Below are 18,620 nucleotides of genomic sequence, written 5' to 3'. Positions count from 1 at the left end.
CTCATCAAAGAAGACATACAGATGACAAAGAAGCATATAAAAAGATGCTCCACATCATATGTCATCATAAAATGTAAATTAAAAAACAATGGGGTACCACTATACATCTATTAGAATGGCCAAAATCCAGAACACTGCTAACACCAAATGCTGTCAGGCAACAGGAGCTCTCATTCATTGCTAGTGGCTGTACAAAACTATACAGCCACTTTGGAACACAGTTTGGCAATTTCTTACAAAACAAAACACTTAGCATACCATCCAGAAATTGCCATCCCTGGTACTTAACCAAATGAGCTGAAAACTTATACCCACACAGAAACCTGCACATGGATGTTTACAGCAGCTTTATTCACATTTGCCAAAACTTGGAAGCAACCAAGATGTCCTTCAGTGGGTGAATGGATAATTAAACATCCAGACGACAAAATATTACTTAGCACTGAAAGAAATGAACTATCAAGCCATAAAAAGGCACAGAAGAAACTTAAATGTGTATTACTAAATAAAGGAAGCCAGTGTGAAAAGGCTACATATTATTTGACTCCAACTATATAACATTCTGGAAAAGGCAAAAACAGTTACAGATCAGTGACTGTCAGGGGTTAGCGTAGAGGGAAGGATGAATAGGCATAGCACAGAGTGTTTATAGACCCATGAAACTTCTCTGTGTGATACTATAAGGGTGGATAAATGTCTTTATACGTTTGTCCAAACTCATAAAATGGACAATACCAAGAGTGAACCCAAATGTAAACTATGGACTTTGGGTGATAATGACACATCAATGTAGATTCTGCAACTGTAACAAATATACCACTCTGGTAGGGTATGGTGATAATGGGGGAGGTTATATATGTGTGGGGGGCAGGGAGTATGTGGAAATTTTTCTGCCTTCCTCTCAATTTTTATGTAAACCTAAAACTGTTCTAAAACATAGTCTTTAAATAAATATTTAAAAATTTGGACTGTGTAACCTAAGGCACCTTACCATTTTGGGGACTTCCACACAATAAGTGGGAAATGAAGGTGGTTTGTTCTAGACTTCTTTGGAATTATCTTTTATATCCATTAGAGTTTTAGCTTAATATTTCTAAGTCAGTTGCTATGGACTGAATTGTGTTCCCTCAAAATTAATATTTTGAAGCCCTAACTCCCAATGTGACTCTATTTGGAGATATGGCCTGTGAAGTAGTGATAAAGGTTAAGTGAGGTCATAAGGGTGCAATCCTAATCCAGCAGGGCTGGTGCTCTTATAAGAAGAAGAGAGACCAGAGCTATTTATCCATGCCCATGCATTGAGGAACGGCCAAATGAGGACACAGAAGGCAGCTATCCGCACCCCAAGGTGAGAGCTCTCCCCAGACACTGACCCTCCTAGCACCATAACCTTGGACTTTCCAGTCTCCAGAAATGTGAGAAAATACATTTTGATTGTTTCAGCCACCCAGTGTGTGGTACATTGTTATGGCAGCCTGGAAGATTAATATGCAGATCAGTGTAATTTTAATCGGAGGAATGACATAGACTATTTCTTGTTGCTCAGTTCTCTTCCATGTAAGTGAGCTAATGAGTATGGTGTCAGATAAACAGAATGCATAAACAAAGATTATGAATTCAATTCTCAGCTATACCCCTCGTTAGCTACATGATCTTGAACTTCCTAAGCTAGTTTTCTTATCCGAAAAGTTAGAAAAATAACACATACTTTTGAGGTTATTACAAGGATTAAATCTGATGATGTTTGTTCATTTCTTGGATCATTCATTCATTCATTATCTAACAAATATCCATTACTTAGGATGAGAAAACTTACGCATATACTATATTATTCTTCAATTTATTAATCACCTCACTGAGCTTAAACCTTTGGTTCTTCAATGAAAAAGTATTTTATATGATGGCAAAAATATTCTACATGGAGAATATATAATCATAAATACAGGCAATACAATACAAGTATACACATATACATTTATACCCACCCACATCTATAAAATCTTACCTCTTTGCTTTCTTCCAGATCTGATTCACTACTAAAGTCCTCTGTGTTTAAATTTTCAAAGTCAGACTCTCCTACAGCAATCGGTACAGTCACAGTAAGACTGGGATTGTTTATGAACGACATGTAATCACTTTCATCGATAATGTATTTTTCAACACTGCTGCCAGTTCCTATTCCACTTGTGGTTCCATTTACATCTTTAAGATAGTCAAGATCTTTCCCAATTTCTGTTGTATGATTGGACATACAGCTGTCTTTCTTGTTGTTTAGATCATCAAGTGGTTTAATTTCATCTAAAATCTTTTGTTTTCTAATGAAGGACTGTTGAATAAATTCATATATTTTTCTCTTCACATAAGCTATTCCCTTGTGCATCCTATCCACAGCAATTTGGAGATTGTTCATTTCATTATCATCATCAGTGGCTGCAAGGTTGTCTGCACTAAATGAGCTCAGGAGCAAGGCCAAAAAGAGGTTCAGGACCTTAAAAATAATACAAACATCATTATAATCTCACCCCAATGTGAAGAAGAGCAGATTGAGATCACTTATTTCTCGAAGTGTGGAGGAAACTATAAATTCTAACAACTAGACAAGAAAGAAACACCACAGCATAGTGATCAGAAGTTGGGTGATCTAGGGACTTCCCTGGTGGCGCAGTGATTAAGAATCTGCCTGCCAATGCAGGGGACATGGGTTCGATCCCTGGTCCGGGAAGATCCCACATGCCGTGGAGCAACTAAGCCCGTGTGCCACAACTACTGAAGCCCGTGTGCCTAGAGCCCATGCTCCGCAACAAGAGAAGCCACTGCAAGGAGAAGCTCGTGCACTGCAACGAAGAGTAGCCCCCGTTAGCTGCAACTATAGAAAGCCTGTGCACAGAAACGAAGACCCAACGCAGCCAAAATAAATAAATTAATTAATTAAAAAAAAAAAAAAAAGAAATTGGGTGATCTGAGTTTGTGGTCTGGCTCGATAGCTACTTCACTATTCATCCATGGGCAAAGACATGATTTCTGTTGGTCTCAAGTTCCCCTACTTATAAAATGAAGATGCTAAATGAGCTGACCTATGGTTTTACTAAATTTAAAATTGTATGATTATAAGAGACAAGATTTATACGTGTTCTATATAAGAGTTCTAAACTTAAAATTCATTTGTGTTTAAAATTATGCATTTAAATGCATTTTATAGTTTCTTTTTTGATGAAGAGAGGTATTAAATTGGATATTAATTGAAAAATAACCATTATGACCCAGAATGAGAATTATGAGCTTAACATAGGCATCAACATATGTTTTCTTGATCTACTGTATTTCTCATACCCCACTGTTCACTAATTAGGCAACTGTTCATAATCAGTCGCTAATATTTCCATGAGACTGTAATATAAATGTACATATCCTTTGGAGTATATTATATATTTCTATACTATAACAGTAATGTTCCAAACTTAAGAGAGAGGATTGATCAGTTACTCCATTTAGGTAATCTCAGGCATCATTAGCCAACTTTTGTTTGGTTAATAGAGCCACTAAAGGATTGGTTAATCCAGGTTGGTTCATGCATCTGCCATATGACATAGAGTGACTGAATGCTATCTACCATGAATGGGCAAGGAAAAGGTGAAATAACTAGGAACATTTAAAGGCACCACTTTTTAGTCCTATACTGGCAAGTAAGATTGGGCTTTCTCTAAGTTTATTCTTCAGACTTCTCCCTTCCTTGGATCTGAATTTATGAAATGTTCCCAACATTTCCTACTAGACCTGTCTTCAATATGATACTCTATTGGAATTCACATAATAAACGTGATAAAATGATTGACAAAATGGAGTTGAGTATAAATATTGTATGGTCACTGCTATATGGTTGTGTTGTCAAAGTGAGGCTGTAAGTGTATCAAAGGTAAGAGACTTTTAAAATTAATGATCATAGTCTTTGTTTTGGACAAAATGGTCATCATTTCATTATGCTCTTAATGTATTTCTGAAACACACTTCTTAAATGGGTACATACCACCAGGTTTCCAATGACCATGACCATCATGAAGACAGTAAGGCACATGGCTTGACCGGCGACCTCCATGCAGTCCCACATGGTCTCTATCCACTCTCCACACAGCACTCGGAACACAATCAGGAAGGAGTGGAAGAAGTCATTCATGTGCCAGCGTGGGAGTTCACAATCACTGGAAATCTTGCAGACACAATCTTTGTAGCTTTTACCAAAGAGTTGCATGCCGACCACAGCAAAAATGAAGACGATGATGGCCAACACCAAGGTTAGATTTCCCAGAGCCCCCACTGAATTGCCGATGATCTTTATTAGCATATTTAACGTTGGCCAAGATTTTGCCAACTTGAAAACTCGAAGCTGGAAAATAAAAAAAATAATGTATATTATTATGATCAATCTTTAAAAGCATTACATATATTGAGGTTTACTAAGAAGTGATTAAAATTGAATTTCTTACAACATCTGCTATGCAGATGTTATAACTAAGCATGGTGATGGATGTTAACTGGACTTACTGTAGTGATCATTTTGCAATATATACAAATATTGGATCATATGTTGTATACCTGAAACTAATATAACGTTATATCAATTATACCTCAATAAGAAAGATATATCTATAACAAAAGACATTAAAAAAAAAAAGCTAGTGGATATCCTGGACCACTACTGATTGCAGAACTTACAATCTACCAATCTTCACTGGGGAAATATGCAAGAGCCACCTTGCATTCTTGCACTTTGCTTTCCAAACTTTTAAATCTGTCCACCTCTGGACCTTAACCAATTAGAAATGACCTGGGGCCACTGCACTGTCATAGCACCACTCTCCTAAGCAAAAGGCATGGAGAGCAGGCTGTCTGGATGTCTTTGTGGCAGTGCTTGTCTTAACTCCAAGACACATTTCCTAATCTATCAAGGACAGAGAGCTGTGAGCAAATGTTGCACTTTACCAAATAAGAAGTAAAGGTTGTCCCATAGGGAGCTTCTTATCTAAAAACAAAACAAAACAAACAAAAAAACCAAAACAAAAAGACTCTCTTACAACATCTGCCCTGCCCTTGATCACTTTCAGGTGCATGGCTAATTTTTGGACCCCCCTAGGAAGAATCTGATTCTTCCATATTTTAACCCTGAGATCATTTTCCCTGAGAGTGAATTTTTAATGATTACTTGGGGACCAACTGTCCTTAATTTGTTTTGTGAAGGTGGTTGTAAGGCATACCAGGTCTGAAACTAATACTAACATCTGATCTCGATGATCTCTGCTCAAAGATACTCATTTGTCAATAGCATGCAAAGTAACATCACATTGAGCCCTGCTATAAGTAGAGAAAAGTGTTTATTATTCATAATGTTCCTTTGGAGCACTGACATAGCTAGATGCACCTGCATTTAAAACCCTGGAATACTTCCCATGACTTTATAATTCTTTCCCTGATTTGCAAGGACATATATGTGAATCAGTGGACATAGCAAGTAATCCTACAGATTTCTCTTGTCTGATTTTGGGAAGGAGCATATTTTCCAGAGGTAGAATTAGGAAGAATTTCTACATGCACATCTTATATCTGATTGCCATCCACCACTATAAAAGGGTGTTTATATTTTCAAAGCACTATTAAAATGTGGTACATTTTCATTAAAATATTTTCTTAGATCCAGAAATATTAACTGTAGTCATCTCTAGAAATAATACTTAGTCAGAATGGTAACTAAGCAATATATGAAACTTTATGTGACTAGGATTTTTGCAATAAAGTTTTTTCTAAATAAGTGGGAACAATTTTTTTTCCATTTAGGGACTGTTTTTGACAATGCAAATGTTACACAAAAACTTTAAATGTTAATGGTGTGTGGTAAAACCTATGATGCAAAACCTATGATGCTTGTTGGAAAGGTTTTTGTCTTTGTGCTGTTTTGTTTTGTTTTGCTTTACCAATCGGAATGAACGGAGAACTGATAATCCTTCCACGTTGGCCAGGCCAAGTTCTACCAGGCTAAGCGTTACAATAAAACCATCAAAGATATTCCAGCCTTCTTGGAAATAATAGTAAGGATCCATGGCAATAATTTTCAGAAACATTTCTGCTGTAAAGATCCCAGTGAAAACCTAAGATCAAAACAAAGTTACTCTAATTCCATCAGATAATGATAAAGTAGAATGACATAATATTTGCTCTTAGAACAAAATGTTTATACTAGTAATGATTATATTACTAGCTTACATTTGCATAGTAATTTATAGTTGATGAAAAGCTCTCATATAAGTTATTTCATTTTATCCTCAACAGAAACGCTATTAAACACGTAATGCAGGTATTATAACCATGACTTTACAGATGAGGAAACAGGTCTTCAGATGGGTGCAATGACTTGCCGAATATCAGCTAGAAAACGGCAAAACTAGGATCGAGAGCAAATCTATTTTTAACCACTGTTCTTTCCATCACATCAAACTGCATTTTCCTTCAGACTTCATACAGCACAGCTACTGACAAGATTTTCCCATAAACAGTTTTACGTATCTATAAGCTTATTCACATTTCCCTCTAATCAGATAGTTGTCATTATACATATGTATCTATATTATAATATGTGCATTACTATTATCAGTATTTGTTATACACATGAAAAAAATTAATTTACTTCCATAGTATTGGGTTGGCCAATCCTCTTACGTAACATCTTACGGAAAAATCCGAACAAACTTTTTGGTTAAACTTATATAAATACTAAAGCTTAAAAAATAGAAATACTGTAATTCAGGATGCTTTACATGATTTGCTTTCCACCATCAAAAACCTTAAACCCTAAAACAAATATTATGGAAAATGCATACATTATTTTAGAGACCATTCTTTCAGCAAATAAAAGCTAATATTCCTATGTTGAGTCAACAGACAAACACTTTATGTTTTTTAAGCACAGAAGAGAAAGAATTTAGTGGCAACCTTCACCAAAAGTGGCGCTGTTAATCATATAATACACAAAATGTACTGGACGTTTTCAATATTTTATGGTTTTGATCTAAAATAGATGGATTAAACAATGCATGGTCTACCTAGATCCTGGAAGCGGAAAAGCTGGAGACATTTTTGAGTTGTTAAACTATTGCTTATAATGATGATGACTAAGCAAGATAAAAAGATCTGCAATTTTATTTTAGCCTTCTACAGGTAGGGAAACTGTGATAACATCATTTCAGAAAGTGTGTCCTTAAACTATGGACTGCTTCTGTACCTTGAAATAGTTATAAATATCAATATTGACTTTTCAAGTAGTACTGCAGGCCTGTGCCTATTACTCTCTTTCTCAGTTTCTGCTTTGATCTTAAGGGCTGTTATTTTTGGCAAAAGTAGGATATATCCAGCTAGATATAATTCCCATCTTTTGGGAGCCAGGAAGTAGAAAGGGTGGTGGAAAGACTGCTATAAGCTATTAAATGTAAAGAGTTTCTCAAACAGAAAGTTTGAAGACTGAACACATTTACCTTCCAATATGCTTACCAAGTTTCCTACTGTAAGCACATTATTGAAATGGTCCGTCATGGGATAGTGCTCCATGGCCATGAACAGAGTATTTAAGACAATACAGATGGTGATGGCCAGGTCAACAAATGGGTCCATCACAACCAGGTTGACAATATGTTTCACTTTTAACCAATATGGCGAACAGTCCCAGATTAAGAACATGTTGGAAAATTTATACCAACAGGGTGGGCATTTCTGCCTGGATTCTTCAAGTTCTAGATTTAAAAAAAATAAATTAAAAACAACCACCAAAAGATATTTTTACACACATATATTCCTTTCAAATCCACTAGACTTCTTTTTAGTAACCAACGCATTTCCATTTGTGACAGTCAACCTCTTTTATACTTGATTTTTAAAAAACTATACAATTTAATCTTTAGACGGCCCAAAATATTTCTTCACACATAAACATAGAACAGAGGTAGCAAAGAATGGTTTTCTTCTCTTATGCATTGATACTGTGGTTCCACACTTTGCCTTAAGTTAAGTGAATGGTCTTTTAAATAAAGTCTCAATAGGAATATGGGTTGGAGTAGTGTAGACAGTGTGTAATCCTATGTTAATGTCTGGCTATGGTGTCATCCTCAGGCTATAAGAGATAGGACAGAGAGATAGGGTAGAGCCAAGAATCATCTTTTTAATTTGTTTTTATTTTGTGAGAATGACCCACTCCTCCCCTCCAATCTTGAGAGTATTTAGGAAGTCCTACGCTAAGTGGAACAGAAGAGAGGAACACCATGGCTAATGGGATTAGAAACCCCTAACAGAAATGCTTTAGTCTGCATTTTCAAGGAGTTGCCACACACAGGATACATTCTTTAGTTTCAATCTCACAGAATTTAAGTAACTTTTTAAAAAGCTTCTAGAATACAGGAGTAGGTATAACAAATAACTCTTAAATAAGACCTATTATGTTCTCTTTAGAATACACTGCTTCCAACTCACAGAGACATTCGTTTCGAATGAGACGATATAAGCTCAGTGAAAACAACTGAAACGGAAATGGAATTTGTTACAAACCTTCTACTGTATTTGTTAAAATGCTGGCTATGCTCATTGCTCTTTGCCTTTGAGTAGGATCTTCTAGAAAGTCCATGGAAACATGAAAAGAACTTGACCTTCTCTTTCTCATTTCAGTTTCAGTGGTTGTTCCCTGTAAAGAAAATGCTAATGTATTAAATGATTAACTTGAGCAATATGATAAGTGAACAACCAATGTGACACTGTGAAATTCATGAAACACATGCGACATGCACGTTCATATTTAATTGGTGATGGCAGATATTGCTGACTTATTGTATCATTAGCCTGGAATGTCCAAACTGTTAACCATTTACTCATACAGCAAAAACTGAGGGGTTTTTTTTTAACCCTCTGATTTCATAATTTTATGAGACATAATGTAATTTGTATATGATTGATAAATTTGTGAGAGACATATTTAACAATTTCCTTATTTCTGAACTAATAGTAAAAAGTAGTAACTTGAAATGACATCTAAATGATCAAGGCATTTTATGTTGAGAAGGTAGCCCTTTATTTTTAAAGAAATACAAATAATTACGACACTCGTAGCTGCCATCTCATTTTCTGGACACAAGACATAGATGATCATTGACAACACAAACTGTAGGTTAAAAAAACAACAACACATGCTGCATGGACAACAGTTTCATCCAGGGTACCAAAGCAATAAGTCACCTAATTCTGACTTAGTCATGCCTCACCATGCTGATATATTTCCAAGTCTAATAAGAGGCAGCATGTGTTTAGAAATTCCTCATCTGGGTATACATTCACAAACACATAACTTACCTTTGTACACAGACAATTCTTTTATCTGCCTGTATTAATATTTTTTTGTGTCTCTTCATTTAGATTAGTTTTGAGAAGACCTATATCAGCATTTTTCTTTTAGTAAGACAAATATGAGTACTAGAAATTTTAAGATAATATTGAAGCTATCTATTCAGGCACAGTGTTCTTGAAAATCTTCTAAACTAAAGCAGAGCTATATTGAAGAATTCGTTTGAAAGATTTATTATACACCCGTTACAGTTAAACATAAGAATCGTTCATTTACTCTTACACCAGAGCTTTAGAGGATGTCCTGCTGTCTAAGTTCAGCATGGGTATATAGCAAATCCTCCAACTGGAAGCAGTCATTTCCTATTGTGTTTAATTTATCCTTAGCACGTTTAATAAGTAAATGCATTCAGGTGTTATGCAAGAAGGTGCTGAGGCCTTAAGTTTTAGGTGGATACTCTCTTAAAGATATTAAAAGATGCAGGTGCATTCACAGCTTGACCAACCAGGAATCATTCTCAAGGGGTTCCCTTCTGTAGAAACACTGGCTGGGGCAGCAATAATGGGCCAGCCATGCCTGAACTATTTAAAACTTCCTTACATTGTCATCAGTAGCTGGCTTATCTATTATCACCTCTGGTAGAAGCTGTCCAACAGGCGATGTAGGAACTGAAGGTCCACCAACCAAGGAAACCACACCATTGCAATCCACAGTGCTGTGCATCTTCCCATTGGCTGGAAACACGGCCAGCATCCGGGATGACCTACTGGTCTGACTCAGGTTACTGTTGCGTCGCTCTCCATGTCGTCGGGGCACAAATAAGGAGTCTCTGCGGCTTTCATTATCCTCGAAGGTGCTGTGTTCGTCATCAGCAAAGTCATTCTCTGATCCCACATCCTTTGCTCGCCCTCTGAAGCTGAAAAGGCTTGTTCTGCTATTTCGCCTTGGAGAAAATAAGGAGCCACGGATGCTCAACAAAGACTAAAAGTTTGAAACCAAAAAAAATAAAATAAAATAAAATCATATTAATATGGCCATTTGGAATGTGCTTTTATTTTGCAAGATTAAGTTGAAGGGGACTTCAGCATTCAAAACAGAATGTGACTCATTCTTTTTTGATTAACATTCTCATTTTATGTGCATTCGGATTAAATTAAATTACTTTTCTAAGAGACGGTTTCTAGCCCTTGAGATTAATGACTGGGGAGACAGATCGCAACTTAAAGATATTGAAAAACAAAACCCTGAACCACCATATTTCATATTCAAAAGCAAGCATCTTTAGTACCTTACTATGGACATTGTAAACACTCAATAAATATCAGTAGCATGACCTTAACAGGGGCACATTTGTTTCCGTTGCTCTTTCCCTTCAAGAAATTCTAACACTTTTCACAAATTGTTTTAGTCCGTCTTTCTAAAATCACTTTAAATTAATTATTGTTCTTGTTGCAGCTAAAAGGCACAGTGTTGTTGGAACTTGAAGACTTCTGAAATTCAGAGTGATGTGCTTTTTGATAAAGTATACCGTGACTAATATTTTCAGAAGCATGCATGATAGTTTATAAAGTAGTCAGAGGTAAAAAAATATATAAAATAACCAAAAAGACATTACTGATCAGTTATCTACATTTTTTTTTCTCATTAAAAAGGCTGCAAACCAGAAAGATGAAATGTCATTAGTTACAACAAGTACCAGCAGACAGGTTCAGGTGAGAATCCGGGTCTCCTGACTTTCAATGCAGTGTTATCTCAACTACACCCCGCTGTAGATTTACGTGTGCAAACTAAGATTTTCTCATAACTATGTACAGAAAGGATAGGTTTAAATATAATAAACACAGCAGTCAATTCAGTTGATAAAAATTCATAAGTTGTGTTTAATTCCTCCCCCTCTCTTCCGTGTTCTAATTTCCATCCATGCATCATTTAACTCAGCAGTGCCATACCTGGTGTGGGGAGGAGTACCTCTTTTCGTACGTCAACCGATTCCCTTCTATGGAGAAGCGAAACCCTTTCCTCCTGATGCTGTCTTCGGATTCAGATTTATGGAATTCATCGTCATCTTTCTCTTCTCCACCAGACTGCTCTTTCTGTTTTCTTTTCTTTCTCCGATTTCTTCTTTCCTTTGCACTCTTGGAACTCAACTTGGAGGCTTCAGAGGAGCTGTCTGAGAGCCCGCCTGCTGCACTAGGGTCCCTGGAACGCACTGAGGCAGTTACAGCCGCTGCCTGCTACATTGAGGAGAAATGGTCTTAGCATGGAGCTAGAGAAGACTTCACCTTTAAAAAAATAGCTAAAGCATTTGCAAAGCATTTTAAAAATAATTTAGCTGACTCCAGCTAATCTTACATCGAAGAAACTCTGCAAGTATAAAAGAGAATTTTTTTTCTTTCCATCTAATAAAGGCTTTTAGAGTTAATTTGGTTTCCTTTGTGCTAACATTGATTACATTTGTATGATGTTTTACAGACTGCGTATTCAAAAGGATCCATCAGACAATGACAAGAACACAAATTCATATTACTTTTGGGATTTGATTTACTCTAAAAATTGGTATCTAATTAGCACTGTTTTTTTTTTTTTTTTTTTCACTGAAAAAAAACTGGAGCATGGAAGAAAAGCTGATCAGTAACTTGGGGTCTAATCCAAAGATAGGAGGAATGAGATAAAGAGCTGAGATCCTCTTTCCAGTTATTGAAACAGGGTTGTCCAATACTCTCACAATATTATCAATCAAATTTATGGAAGGTGATAAAATCCCTTCCTTACCCCCTCCACAATACTCTATTCAGAAGACTGGAGAAGGGAGGGTCAGAAGTTTCGGCTAAGCAAGACAAGACGTTCAGTTCTCCAAAGACCATCCCCAGCTTCTTTAAGTCGGCACTGGTTCTTGCTGGCCACATGGTCATGGGATGAAAGCAATGCTTTTTGATCACAACTTGTACTAGCCCTAGGCTGGCACTTTTTGATTATTGTCATTGTTCCAAGAGTACTCTCAATACAAGGACTCTTGCAAATAAATTAATACTCCCCAAACAACTTTCTTCTTTAGTAAAGACAGTGAGTTTCGATGCTGAACGGAAAGAGTAAGGAAAGATGGAAGTGATAAGAAGGGCATTTTGTTGTACTGTGAGTACTGACACCTCACGACAAGAACAAGTAATTCTTAGGTTCCCTGATCTCCATAAAATTGGTGACTTTCATATGCCTATTGGATACTGCTGTATCAGAGAACATTACATTATTTGATCACTTTCTTATTTATGTAAGAAAGGCAATTAAGCAACCACATTACAAGACAATATATTTTTGGTTAAAGAAAGTAATAGACAATCTTCTAAGAACCACATGAACATCTTTTTATATAATAACCAATAAAATTTTTTCTAAGAAAAGATGATTTCTTAGGATTTTCTTCTAATGCCAGTATACTCATTCAGTAAGTGTCTCACCTGAGAAGACCCCAAAATCACATTTTCCCTTGTATTCTAAAATTTTAAGATGATTAAAATAGCATGAGAGAGTTCTATTGTGGTCCATATCGTAAACATCTTAGAATAATTAAACTAAATGACTTAAAGATGATCAAAACAATGTAGAAATCCTTACTAATCCCCTATACTACCAGCTTCTCTTAAGTACAAACAATTATCTGTCTCTCACTTTCTCTCCAGTATTTTTGTAACAACCAAAACAATAAAGAAGGTTTGTACCATGAGACAGGACATATTTGATTTGGTGAATTTACCTGAGTTGATTTGGTGAATTTACCTGAGCTGCTTCCTGTTGCTTTTTAAGCTGTTCAAGCATCTGCTGAAATTCAGCCTCTTTCTGTTCTGCCTCTTCTAAGGTGGCCTGATTCTGTTCCTCATAGGCCATGGCTACCACAGCCAGGATCAAATTTATTAGATAGAATGAGCCCAAGAAAATGACCAGCACAAAAAATATCATGTATGTTTTTCCAGCAGCACGTAATGTCTGAAAATAAGAACACCAGAATTATTTTTTTCAATATTATTTCACTAACGGGTGGCTTTACCTGTCTCCAACTTACTGTGTGTCTTATAGGACTCTGATATAAATAATAATTATGACGTTCACAGCCCCTCCTACCTCGTTGACTGTCTGTTTCTTTAACATCATCCTCTTCCTTCTCCCCTAACTCATGCATTCAACATTCTGATGTGTAGGAGGGAATTCTTGGATTTATCAGGAATAAAGCAGAGTCAAATAAAGTACCATGGAGATCTCCATCAAAGAGCTGAGGCTTTGAATAAAGTTAAGGAAGAGACCAAAGTTATCCTTCTACATCTGCTTATTCATTTTCATCACCTGCCACCTGAAGGATGATACTTGAGCGGGTAAACAGAGTTGAGGGGAATATATGCCTTCTGTTTAGGAGGATCTGTGTCTGGGAAGGGTGGGAAATAGGTTTTGAGCCAAGGGGAACTGAGAGAGAATTGCTGCTCCTGGCATTGCTATGCTTAATGTGTGTTATAATCAATAGGGTAAAGAAAGTCAAATCTGATTTTAAGCTCCGCTCTTTCCATTATATTATGGTGTGGTTTGGATTTCATAACTAAGCTGGTTTTCTTATATACTTCCAATTAAACACAATATGTGTCTCTTTAGGTTCTCACCAGTTGGTAAAGATTTTCCCAGAAGTCCTGAGTCATCAGTCGAAACAGGGACAAAAAAGCCCAACTGAAGGTATCGAAGCTTGTGTAGCCGTAATTGGGATTTCTACCAGCTTTCACACACATGTATCCTTCTGGACATTGGCTGTAAACGTGGCAAAAGAAAGTATTATAAGAAGTTCTGCTGTCTTTTTATTCTGGTAGCGTGCTATACTTATGATATTGTCTAGCCAGGAAGATTTGCTATTTCAAGGGATAAAAGTATGATAAATAAGCAATTAATACATTTCCCAACTTTTGACTTAACATAATTTTACTATCCACTTGACATCATCATTAAAATATTGCATAGCATTTCTAGTGATATTTTACAAAACTATTTTCTGTTGGTAATTAGTGTGTTAACATATGTCTAGTTCATTTTCCTACCGTGGATAATCCAGAGTCATCTCATAGCTCAAACGTACTCATCTAAGGGAAACAGCATTAGAGCTAAAGTATAACTTCTTGTTTTATGAAACATGAAAGCTTGTCTAATATCTAAATAATCCCTCACCTTATAAATAACTTTAATTATAGCAAATTAGTATGAATAAAGTTAGTTGGCTGTTACCTGTCAGTTTGTACAAAAAAAGAGAAAATATATATACACACACACACACACACAAATGATTGTCTTACCCAGCATCTGAGCTATTGCCACACAGTAGTGCATCTGAAAAACCCTCCAGAAAATAATGATATCCTGTTTAGGAAAAAAAGTCACATGATGAATATTTGCATGACGTTGCAAAATGAGAATAAGATCAGGCCGCTCTTTTAAAGTTCATAATTTAAGTACATTATTATAATTTTAAATACATTATTATAGTTTTAAATACATTATATAATTTATTCAAAGGCACAAGTATTATTCCCTCTAAATATTAGATATTATATTAAGGAGATTGGATACTTAGTTAATAGTACAAAGCATTTGTTCTTTATGAATGTAAAATTAGTGATAATCACAGGTACTAACATAGTATTTTAAAAGGTATCAGTGTTTTTTTTACCCTCCTCAGGAAAAATAAAAATTTCATTCTGTAAAAGTAGATAAGAATGGCAGGGATTTCTTTGCTTTCTCAAAACAGCTACATATTTCAAAATAAAGGGATTTTAACTTTTCTGAACTGTCTTCTGTATTTTTTAACACTTTATAAATGACTAATAATTAATTATAATTTACATTCTACCAACTTATAGAATATATCATAGGCAGCTTATAGTAAAAGATGCATAAATCATGTCAACTGCTAAAACAAGTGAAATAAAAAATAATTTTAAATATTGTACTAAAGCTAAAATAATTATTATAGGCGAATATTTCACTATCTCAAAGTTTTCTGTCTCTGGCAAATTCGTTAGATTCTTTCAATGTCCTGTTGAAGTGTCACTTCCTCTGTGAATTATTTCTTGATAGCTTCTACTTTCTTCCCACTTAAAGATTGGCAAAATTAAGAAATCCTCTCACTGTGCTACCAGTAACATGTACAGCCATTATTATTACATTCACTGTCTTATATTGTGATTATTTGCTTACAAATACTGTTCCTCCTTGAAAAAAATGTCTAATCATTAATTATTTCCATATTACTAGTGTTTGGGACCTAGTAGCCTTTCAATAAAGTTTATTGAATGAATAAGTAAAGGGATGACAAAAAGAGAAACACATGGAATTAAAGAGTCATTTTGTAAAAAGGACAATTTTGGATTTTGTAGGAAAAATATTTTCTAGATGCTAAATCTTCTGAGAAATTTACATATAGTTCTGTAAGAGATACAAAAATACATAATGGAACTATTTTAATTTTCAATGTCTTTACTTCTCTGAACATAAGAAAATTAAGATACAATTTCTTAACTTTTAAATGAAATTAAACAATGTGAAAGGAATATGACAGTTTCTGGATAAATTTTTTTTTAATTTATTTATTTTTGGCTGTGTTGGGTCTTCGTTGCTGCACGCAGGCTTTCTCTAGTTGCGGCTAGCGGGGGCTACACTTTGTTGAGGTGCGCAGGCTTCTCATTGCGGTGGCTTCTCTTGTTGCAGAGCACGGGCTCTAGATGTGTGGGCTTCAGTAGTTGTGGCTCGCTGGCTTCAGCAGTTGTGGCTCGGGGGCTCTAGAGCACAGGCTCAGTAGTTGTGGTGCACGGGCTTAGTTACTCCTCAGCATGTGGGATCTTCCCGGACCAGGGCTCGAACCCGTGTCCCCTGCATTGGCAGGCGGATTCTTAACCACTGCGTCACCAGGGAAGCCTTGGACAAATTTTTGGTACCAGATATTTATAAGTGAAGTTTTGTCCATTAAACTCACTGATCTAGAAGTTTAATCTGGAGAAAATATAACTTTCAGTCATAATGTTTATCTTTAATTTTAATAAATTTAATTTTCTATTACTTTCAAAAGTAAACCATTTTATTTATATTTGCATTTAGTTTAAAATAATCTTTGTTCAACAAATGGAATATTATTAGAGAAAATGATAAGAAACAGATTTTTAGGGCTGAAAATAGCCTCAGATATTCTTGACTTCTTTTATTTTGAATGTAACAAAAATGGAGTCCAATAAATTTTCCCTAGAGTGAATAAATCCTAAGTGACATCCTCATAATCAGTTCCTTGATCTTAGATTAAAACAACAACAACAAAAAAAGCAGATTTCAGGGAGTTGGTGACAGCAGTGGGCTTATAAGGATCATGTGAAGTGAATAAGGGACATTTCATGTATTCCTCTGACATGTATTTTTCTTAAGGCATTTCTCTTAATCCAGCGATTTACAATTATTTGCAAATTATTTGTTGGCATGTCACTAACATCATGGAAGTGTTCATCTGTATCAACCAAGGTATTTTCCAGATCTATAACTATAAAAAGACACTGATTAGTTTTTTTTATTATGCTATCATTACTTTAAGAATTATCAAACCACCAGTAAGTAAACTTTATGACTAATCCTACTTCTTCCACATAACCAGTCACTAAGACTTTCTTTCTTCTTTGATTTTTTTCTAAGAATTACTCATCACCTTAAAATAATAGATACAGCTATATTTAAGCACATCTAGAGTCTAAGTCTTACATATTTAATATTTTCCTTTAAAAGGACATTCCCTTTCATGAGTCATGTTCTTTCTCTGTGCTTTTGAAATATTGCTACTGGCAGATACTAAAATTATATGATAGAAAAAGAAATTGTTAATTTTATTGTCACTTTAAAAAGAGGATATCAGACCAATTATTTTTTCAACCTTCTAGAGTAGACTATTTAAACGTTTGACTATTTCGTCTAAACTCTTGAAATAAAGATAAACTGATTCTCATAACTTCACAGTTTTATGACATTTTAAATTTCTCTCTCCTAAATGTTGACTCTCATTTTCTTCTCTTTGATGTAGTACTACTTTTAACTCTTATTCTACAAATGTAAGAATAACGTTAACCTTTAGGTCTCACTTGCTTTCCATAACACAACAATAAAAATAACCTGGTAAACTATAAGCACCCTGGAATCATGTGCCATCACCATTATTTTCCCAGCATCCTGTGCACTTTCTGGTACATAAAACACATTCTGCAATTAGTGTTTAATGGGTTACATTTGCGTAATACTTTGGAGTTTACAAAGGGTTTTCAAATACTTTATGTCATTTGATTGTCTCAAGTGAGACAATATACAGCATTGTACACTGTGAAGAGAAGAATGTACAGCAATCCAATATCCTAAGAAAATTTCTTTCTAGCTGAATTTTTCAGCCTCCCATAGGGTTATCAATAAAATAGTTATCATAGTTATCAATAAAATAATTAAATGTATGTGCAAACCATTATAAGGTGATTAAGAGATCACAACCTGTTATGCAATCATTTAAAAAATTTTCCATGCCTAGATGGAAAGACGATCAACAATGAAAAAATAAACCTACATCACAGTAATTCTTACTTGAATCTTGAATATATGACTTCCAGTCAAACTCAATGAGAGTTTCATTTACAAGTGTGCCATTGTAATTCACAGTTATATTCTTCTCTACACTATGTTCCTCCAGGGAAGCATTGGTGGGAGGCCATTGTACACATTTATTCCGCAGGTTGCCCATAAAGAGCTGCAGCCCAATCAGTGCAAACACGCTCAGACAGAACACAGTCAGGATCATGACATCTGAGAGCTTCTTCACAGACTGGATCAGGGCCCCTACGATGGTCTTCAGGCCTGAAAGAAAGAAGGTTATTACTATGAAGACTTAGAATGTCTGAAATACCAAAAGCTTCACACAATTTTCTTGAAAACATACACTCCATGAATAAGTCTGAAAATGATTGCAATGCTAGTGGGAGAGCAACACTTCATGGAAGGCTGAAGTGCTTATGGAAATAAACTCTGGAAATGTAAAAAAATCTAAACCATGAAATGAAGATCCACATCCCATTAGGTTGGGAGAAAATAGCTGGAAGTTCATGGTCTTCACAAAGCCTATATTAAGGTCTTGTATTTCTCCATTTTGCTAATGAAACTTGCCCCATACTTTCTTTCATTGGGGTCAGTTGTCAGTTTTATAACAAATTACGTG

At 35.4% G+C, this 18,620-nt stretch overlaps 1 protein-coding gene across 2 annotated transcripts in view; it reads right to left on the bottom strand.

Annotated features, from left to right (window-relative positions):
- LOC309630242 (sodium channel protein type 1 subunit alpha) overlaps positions 1 to 18,620 on the bottom strand; it is a gene marked incomplete at its 5' end in the record, with an annotated part of 70,116 nt that overhangs the window by 46,960 nt on the left and 4,536 nt on the right. For both annotated transcript variants that reach the window (XM_082395216.1, XM_082395217.1), the window contains 11 exons: positions 2,006 to 2,488; positions 4,025 to 4,381; positions 5,964 to 6,137; positions 7,534 to 7,772; positions 8,581 to 8,713; positions 10,001 to 10,348; positions 11,317 to 11,601; positions 13,142 to 13,348; positions 14,011 to 14,152; positions 14,689 to 14,752; positions 17,993 to 18,262. In XM_082395216.1, the coding sequence (XP_082251342.1) occupies positions 2,006 to 2,488; positions 4,025 to 4,381; positions 5,964 to 6,137; positions 7,534 to 7,772; positions 8,581 to 8,713; positions 10,001 to 10,348; positions 11,317 to 11,601; positions 13,142 to 13,348; positions 14,011 to 14,152; positions 14,689 to 14,752; positions 17,993 to 18,262 (2,702 nt within the window). The remainder of the gene's footprint in view (positions 1 to 2,005; positions 2,489 to 4,024; positions 4,382 to 5,963; positions 6,138 to 7,533; positions 7,773 to 8,580; positions 8,714 to 10,000; positions 10,349 to 11,316; positions 11,602 to 13,141; positions 13,349 to 14,010; positions 14,153 to 14,688; positions 14,753 to 17,992; positions 18,263 to 18,620) is intronic.

Source organism: Balaenoptera borealis (assembly GCF_965194805.1).
Source record: "Balaenoptera borealis genome assembly, chromosome: 6".
Taxonomy (NCBI): domain Eukaryota; kingdom Metazoa; phylum Chordata; class Mammalia; order Artiodactyla; family Balaenopteridae; genus Balaenoptera; species Balaenoptera borealis.
This window is presented reverse-complemented; position numbering and strand designations above follow the sequence as displayed.